Source organism: Mus caroli, unplaced genomic scaffold (assembly GCF_978045245.1).
Source record: "Mus caroli unplaced genomic scaffold, Mus_caroli_1 scaffold_2, whole genome shotgun sequence".
In the NCBI taxonomy this organism is placed as follows: Eukaryota; Metazoa; Chordata; class Mammalia; order Rodentia; family Muridae; genus Mus; species Mus caroli.
The window spans coordinates 87127349-87135407 of NW_028227257.1; the positions used below are offsets into that span (position 1 = coordinate 87127349).

General features: G+C 54.6%; 1 protein-coding gene across 2 annotated transcripts in view; it reads left to right on the forward strand.

The window, feature by feature from the left end:
- Window positions 1-7851, forward strand: part of Cd82 (CD82 molecule) — a 42725-nt gene extending 34874 nt beyond the window's left edge. For both annotated transcript variants that reach the window (XM_085834635.1, XM_021184861.3), the window contains exons 7-10: window positions 5051-5152; window positions 6211-6411; window positions 6641-6724; window positions 7023-7851. In XM_085834635.1, the coding sequence (XP_085690761.1) occupies window positions 5051-5152; window positions 6211-6411; window positions 6641-6724; window positions 7023-7100 (465 nt within the window). In that variant the 3' untranslated portion in view covers window positions 7101-7851. The remainder of the gene's footprint in view (window positions 1-5050; window positions 5153-6210; window positions 6412-6640; window positions 6725-7022) is intronic.
- The last annotated feature ends 208 nt before the right edge of the window (window positions 7852-8059 follow it).

The following is an 8059-nucleotide window of genomic DNA, read 5'->3' on the forward strand; positions in this document are numbered from 1 at the left end:
GGCCAAGCTTAAACATAACCTGTTTGAGATGTACATTTTTCCACTCAAGAAACAGAAACTCACAAGAGCCAAGTGACTTTGGCCACAATCACACATTCAGAGCAGCCTCAGAGCGATTTCCCCACGGTCGTTCTGCTTGCTGCTGCTCATCTGTGGTAGAAGCTCAGGAGTCCAGCCTCTGGGTGCCTCAGGACTGTCTGAAGAGTCGGGCTCTTTGCAATGCTGTGTGCCCCGCAGGGCTTCCCTCTGCCACCCTACTACCTCAGGCTCCACACCCCACTCCTTCCTGCACAGAATGGGGAATCCCCTGTGGTGGGTGAAGTTCTGCACCTTCACCCCTAAATTGGAAGGAGCATAACGACCCCCCCAGCCACTTTGTAAATCACAGCAGGAGATTAAACACCCCTTGCTGGTATTTATTCCTGTGCAGCTTGGAGTGGGGCAGGGGTGGGCAGGGCTTCTCAGGGCAGAGGAAGAGGCCTTCTAAAAGATGGCTGGCGGCTCGTCAAAGGCCCACTCAGCATTGGTTCTGAGGCCCGGGGCAGGCAGTCTCTTTCTGCCTCAGCTTCCTCTTCTGGAGTGATACTTCAGACCTCTCTCCCTTGTGGGTCTCTGTAGCAGAAATGTCCTCTGAGACAGCAGCTGCAGCCATTCAGTGACAGTGTAGGCTACAAGCAAGACATCAGGCCCCCTGTGCCCCACAGACAGTGTCCCTGGGGAAGTCAGTGCGTATAATCACACCCCAGACCCTTCTGGGCTGTGATGTCACCAACCTTTTCTGGTTGTTCTGAGACTAGGTTTCATGTACTCCAGGCTGGCCTTGGAGTTATGATGTCACCAAGGATGATCTGGAACTTAGGATACTCCGTACTGCCCCTCCCAAGTGCTCGGAGTACAGCCATTACCACCCCTCATTTCCCAACCCCCAGCCCCAAGTTTTATTCAGTTGGAATAAGGGGTTTTGGGTGTCAGGAAAGCACTGATTCACCAAGCCACATCCACAACCTTCCCAGTCCCTCTGTAAGATCTGAATGCTTCTAGGGGTCAGAACCCCCAAAGGCCTCCTCCCACTGCCGGGTGGAGAGTGGTAGGGTAGAGGCTGCAAGGCCCAGGGCCCTTGGCTGGTCAGCAGGCATCGTGGCATCACTGCTGTGGAGACTTTGCTGGGTCTGGGCGAACAGGTAAGCATGGTGGGTAGCTGCACCCACCGTGGCCAGTGTTAAGATAGGCCAGGCTGAGTGAGCAGGACTCAGGGTGAAGTCACAGGGGCTTCATCTATGGGCTGCTGGCTGCAGTCACCCAGCCAGTGTGGGAGCAGAGACCAGGTCTGACGTTCTGGGGTCCTGCTCCTTGGTAAGCTCTTGTGTTGGCTGCTGTGTGGCCTAGGTGAAGTTATGCACACCCTCCGAGCTGTGTAGATGTCTAGGAAGGATTCTGCTGATACTTCCTAAGGCAGCAGAGAGTGAGGGGGCCAGGAAAGAAATGAGGTCTCCTGCTTCCCTGTTGACAGGCTGGTTTGGCTGCCAAATGACAGCCAAGTGATAGCTTCCCATTAACAGATACAGAAGTATTAAGAACCTGGATTGGGTTGGAGTGCAGGGCCTGGAGCTACAACCTGAAGCAGAAGGGCTTCGTGTGGGGGTAGGGTGAGAGCACATTGCTCCAAAGATGGCGTTAAGGGAGCTGGACCCCTCCCAACTCCAGAAAGCCTGAAGTCACGAGTGTGCTCAGTCGTGTGTGGCAGAGGTGGTAGGCCAGGTTCCCAGAGACAAAACCTTCCCTGTGAATGGTCCGCTCTTCTGGGAGGGAATGTCTCAGTCCTAGGACAGATGGCCCTTTCTTCCCAGCTGTGAACAGAGAAAGCATCTGGCTGTTGGTTGCCCAGGGTCATAGAAATGTGGGTGGAGTCTCACCAGAGATCCAAGAGTCCTAGAGCCCCTGTGCTCTGCATAGGGATACAAACTTACTGTCAGCCTGTGGTGGCTGGGTGCATGACACACTCCTGCAGACTGTGGAGCAGTGGACTTCTAGAATCACTTGGGGTGGTGATGAGAGGTGACATGCCCTGCCCATGGCCCCAAGTAGAGGGCCTCATTTCTAGAAAGCTCTTAGAGGATCAGAGGCAGCATCTTGAATGGGAGCAGTGCTTGGCTGTTTTGACACTTTAGAGAAGACGGTGCATGTCCTGCGGAACCTGCAGAAGGACCTCGGGAAGGAGGGCAGAGGGCATCAGCAATCTTTGGCCCAGGAAAGGACTTAATTGCTCCTGTGTAGTCCAAGCTTGGACTTCAGGGGACCAATGCCAGTGAGACAGTGGGGACTAATAAGCTATGGTAAGCTACTTGCATTGAGAGACTCCACCCTGTGGAATGCTTTTGTGGGGTTCTGCACTCCCCATGACAGGTAGCATCTAAGCAGAGGACAAGAAAGTGTGGGAAAGTCTTAAGTTGGGTGCAGTGTTGTCCTTGAAGGTCCTGGGCCGTTCACACTCTGAAACAGCATTCAGCCATAGAAAATAACAGTGTAGGCTTTGGGGGAAGACAGTCTCTGGTGAGGTGGGGACAGAGCAGGAGGCCTCCAGGACCCTGGGGACTGCACAGAACTGGATTCTGGAATCTGCTGCTGGCTGTGTGACCAGGAGGCTTGCTCTCCTAAGACGTGGGGAACCTGTGGAGTCATACAGGCTCTGACCTTAGATGGCCTGTGGTTGGTCTGATGCCCTGGGAAGATGTGAGCCAGGGACATTGCCCTTTGAGGTCTCTAAGGAAGGATAATTTGACAAGTTCGGGAGGGTAGAGGGGTTGACACCATCCCAGAGACCGACCAAGGGGACAAAGAGACTCAGTCATGAATCTCAGTCTCTAAAGCTCTGACCGAATTCAGCTCCACTCCTCTGTTGGTTTTCCCCCTCAGGTGGCTTGTCTCTTAGGGAGCTTGTCAACCCACTGCACTAACACAGAGGCCCCCATACATGGCTGTACAGCACCAGGTAGCAGCCTGGGGCTCTGACCCTAGCTGTGTTAGCCACATCCTGGACTACAGGATGCTGAGTGATTTCCATGGAAATCACCCACCCTGGTGGAAATCACCCAGGGCCTCTATCACCTGTTAGCATCTGTGGCAGAGTTGTGGAGGAGGTAGGGAAGTCCGGCTGCCATGACAATCACACTGGTAAAATACAGAACCCTGTGGCTACGAAGGGGGGACCTACTAACAGGGGCGGATGTGGAAGTGATGGGGAGATGTGACTAGGCCTGGGGATTACCTGGTTACTAGAGACTAGAAGCTAGGCCCAGATGGTCAGGACAGCCAGACTCAAGACCTGCAGGCAGACAGCCCAGTTGTGGGGTGCACAAACCACAGGAGCTTCTCTGGCATGTGGTTGAATGCAGCGGGAGCGTTGCAGGTGGTTGGCGGTCTGGGTTCTTTGAGCAGACAAGCTCAAGTCCAAACTTCAGTTCTTGCACATGGTTGTGTGGCTTGCCTAAGTTCACAAGTCTCTCTAGGCCTGTGGTGGGGAAACAGGGCCAGTCCCTGGGCCGCAGGTCAGGTGGGAGGGTCAGTTGAAAGATCTCAGTAAGGGCATTCTGTGAAAGTCAGCCACTGCTGAGCTGTGGATTGGAAAGATCTGGAAGCTGTAGAATTCTACGATGTCTTTTCTTTGCTTTATCTTTTCTTGGTTTTTGTTGGCTTAGGTGTTTTGGGTTTGTTTTTCAGTCAGGGTCTCGTGATGCCTAGATAGTCAAAGATGACATTGAACTTTTCCTCCACCTGCTGAGTCAAGAGGTACTGGGTTGCACTACACAGTGATCTTTCTGGTTCTCTCATGGGTAAGCAGGAGATGGCAGCCTGCTTGTCTGGGCTGTGTGTTAGAGGGAGGTCAGCAGGAACTAAGTGCCTTGGAGGCCACATTCCCACCTTTGTGGGTTTCACCTCGCTCTGGAGCTAGCTGCAGATCTTTCCCCTCCTCACAGCTGGCTGTTGGTGAGAAGCTAGGAGGCCATGGCCTCTTATCTCTGAAGCCCTCAGATAGCACAGGATTTAGGATTCCCTAGCTGGTGGGGACTACTACTACTAGTCAGGATATGGACTGTGAAGTCCCAGGGAGGGCAGCCATGGAAGGGCCCCACAGATCCTCGCCCTGCCCCCTCTATCAGTTGTGAGTACCTCAGCCTCACGTGGTGCCACTGGCTGTAGGGAAGGCCAGCTTGGTCACATGGCTGAGGCTCTGGCTGAGGCTTAGGGGGTCTTCTGGTTGGGGTTCCTGGGCTGCTTGCCTGCAGTCTCAGGCCTTTCCTGAGAGACTGCAGCCCATTCCACAAAAGCAAGAAATTGGACATGCTGTGCCTCTTACTTTCACTGTTCCTAGGAGACGGGTCTTCTGCCCAGCCCCTGTGACGACTAACCATGGGGCAAGTGGGTTTATTATCTGTACCCACACCTAGCTGCCCCCAGCCGACACCCACACCGCAGCTGGGAAAAGTTGCCCTAAGCCCAAATAGAGAATGAGCTGTGACACCATCATTTAGCCCTGGACAAGGATGGCCAGGGAAAGGTGACAGAGGGGTAGGAGACACACTGTTCTGTAGAGCCTGTCTGAGGAGATGCAGTTTGCCAGGGGAGCTCACCATGTTCACATCCAGGGGACAGCATTCTGAGCAGCAGGGGAAGCACAGAGGCAGCACGAGGCCTCGTGTAATGGCACACAGCACAGAAGAGCAGGGAACCAGGGCTGGGGAGGCCTGGGCAAACGGCGTGGGACTTTGTAAATTCTGAGAGGACATTGAAGGGCATTGATATGTCTCTGGAAAGTTGTGGGAGGCCACGGGAGGCTTTTCAGCGTCAAAAGGAAAAATGCCTGCTGAAGGGTAGGCCGTGGCTGACAGGGTTGGCACTGAGCGAATGGGCACTAGGGATTACCAGGACAGTGGATGTTCTGCAGCCATGAGCGTGGCCTGGGATTGCTGTGGTGGAGGAGGCAGGGTGTGAGCGTGAGCATCCCCGAGGCCCAGGTTCAAGTCCAGCCCTGACGCTCACACTCCCTCTGCAGCTGAAGAAGGAGATGGGGAACACAGTGATGGACATCATTCGCAACTACACTGCCAATGCCACCAGCAGCCGCGAAGAGGCCTGGGACTACGTGCAGGCGCAGGTGAGGATGAGTCTTAGTGACAGTGATGTGGTGTGACTGTGTTACTCTTGGAGAGAGGACACAAGTGCTCTTGGCCCCTAAGTCTTGGAGACGGCTCCTGGGTTCACAGATCTGCCTCTTCTTTGTTGACCCTGGAAAGGTTGTCCCTTCCTGGTGTCATAGAACAAGTGAGGCCTGCCTGTCCGCTCACTGAGGCAGAGCCGGTGGTACCTACCCTTCTGCCTTTCTGTCAGAACTCTTGCCAGCTTGGGAATAGCCTAGAGCTCAGCTTCCCTACACTTGCTTGGAGTGCCCCCTTCTGGCTGTTTCAGATGAGAGCTTGGGCACAGGAGATAGCTTATCCTCCCTCCCACCTGGGATTTGATTTCCAAGGAATCCACTGAGAACAGTGTTAGCTTCCATCCCAGAAAGCCTTGCCCTCTGGATAGAGCATTTTGTCTTTGGAAACAATGGAATTGATCTTGTCTCTTTTCTCATGTTAGTGACCAGGAAGCTCCGCCCCAGATCTCAAGTGCCTGTGTTTAACACTGGCAGGTAGCCTTGGCCTTGACTGGTCTGTCACTGGGCTCTCTGGAAGCATGTGGCACATTGTCTGCCTCACCCCTCACTCCATTAGCGACCTTAGTTCTTAGTCTTCATTGTGGAAAGCTCAGCTCAGCTTGAAATGACAGAACTGGGGTTTGAACCCATGACCCGAGAGCCCCATGTTCAACCTTTGCCACCTGACTGACAGCCTTGCACGCATTCCACTTGTGCTGACTGGTGTTTCACTTGAACTCACCTCCTCTGCTCCATGCATATGCTAACAGCTTCCGACTGTGGCTCTCCACTGTGTTGGTAGTTTGTACTGTTTCTCGGAGGCCTCTTGAAGTCTCTTCTGATGCACAGCACTGAAGTTCAGCCCTTGGGTGCTATGCATCTCCAGCACCCTGGGAGTGGGACACAGCTGCCACCCCAGGAGGCACAGAAGTGGCCAGTCTGAGTCTCCATCTGGAGGTGGGCTGCTTAGGATGGGCTGAGTGGCCAATCAAGCAACCTGTTGTGTCACCACTGCGCAGGTCAAGTGCTGTGGCTGGGTCAGCTACTACAACTGGACAGAGAACGAGGAGCTCATGGGCTTTACCAAGACCACTTACCCATGCTCCTGCGAGAAGATCAAGGAAGAGGACAACCAGCTCATTGTGAAGAAAGGATTCTGCGAGGCTGACAACAGCACTGTGAGCGAAAACAACCCTGAGGATTGGCCTGTGAACACTGAGGTATGTGTGGGGCTGGCAGCCAGGGGCTGGACTCTGCCACCCTGAGGGACAGGTATCCCAGCTCCTGGACGTGCCCAGGGCCGTCACTCAGCCTCCTTCCCTCGTTAGTCCCCTCCTCCCAATCTGCTCACACCATAGTATACAGGTGCCATGAGGGACCTGCTCACGAGCCGGTCCTGGGCAGGCCTGCTGCAGCTGTGTGCAGAGGCTGACATGAGTCTTTCCACAGGGCTGCATGGAGAAGGCACAGGCGTGGCTTCAGGAGAACTTCGGCATCCTTCTGGGCGTGTGTGCTGGTGTTGCTGTCATTGAGGTCTGTCCCTCTCTCCCATGCAGCTGTGCCCTGGGTTCTGTCTCGAATAAGCCCCCCTGCCCCCGTGCCCTTGCATTGCTGCTTCCTGTGAACTGAGTGGTCCATGTGCTTCTAGAGCTGCCCTGACCCCAGCCCATCTGTCTGTGTGACGTCAGATTGGGTACTATCCCTCTCTGGGCCTCCTTCAGCAGCTTGCCTGTCTGCCTCAGGGTGGTTGTGACTGGAACCCAGTATGGAGCTGGAGGGCAGGGTCCTGGGACCCTGGCGGGCCTTCCTGACTTTGCTCTGTCCTTCACAGCTGCTGGGGTTGTTCCTGTCCATATGTTTGTGCCGGTACATTCATTCTGAAGACTACAGCAAGGTCCCCAAGTACTGAGGCTGCTGATGTCCCCACCGTCCTATTTCTCCACCCACGGGGCCTCTCTAGCTTTTTCTCACATGGGCCCTGCTCCATCCACCACTGAGGCCTCTGGCCCATCCTGGAAAGGTTGTATTGGGAGCTTTCTGGGCCTGGGCCCTTCTCCCTGTCCTTCTGCCACCAATATGGGGCCCTGGCTATTCTGTGGCCTTTCTTCCTACTGCCTGGGATATTTTAACAGCTCGAAATGGCTCCCAGTATTACTGTACACAGGATAGCTGGGTCTCCACCCTGAAGTCATATTGTATTGTATTAAAAACCAGGGAGGGTGGGTGTAGCACCCGTAGCTGCCCAGGGAAAGGCCACAGGAAAGGTTGGTGGGGTTTTCCCCACTGTCACACTTTCTTCATGGGTTTTCCATGTTTCTGTGGGAGACAGGGTAGGCGGTCTTCCACACACTTGGAGCACTCTCCCCCCACCCCACCCCCAAGATCAGTTCAGCAGGGAACTGAACTGAGGGACCTCCTGGAGGACTGGCCCAGGTAGCCTCTGGTGCGCTCCTCTTGGTGAGGGACCTGAAAACTTAGGGGTGTGGGTCCCTCAGGTCTGGCACAAGACCCTGGATGAGAGGAGGATCTGGACTGGTGTTTCTTGGCAGCTGTCCCCTGTCCTCTGGGCTAAGGGTGGGTGAGGCTGTGCCTTGCAGGGTGGGGGAGGGGTTCCATACACTCATCTCTGGAATCAATTATTAAAGGAGGGTTTATAATGATCCAGCCTGAGGAGGCAGTATCCTGAACTATGGTGTGAAGAGGATGTGGCGGTGACAGGAGGGAGCCATGGGATGAACCTGAAAGCATGACGTGGGGTTCCTGTGTCACAGTGTCACAGCTGACACCAGTTCATTCTCGCTGTCCTTCCTCCTCAAACACCTGGGTACAGGTGCTTGGAAGGGGGCTGTAGAGAGCCAGGAAGCCACA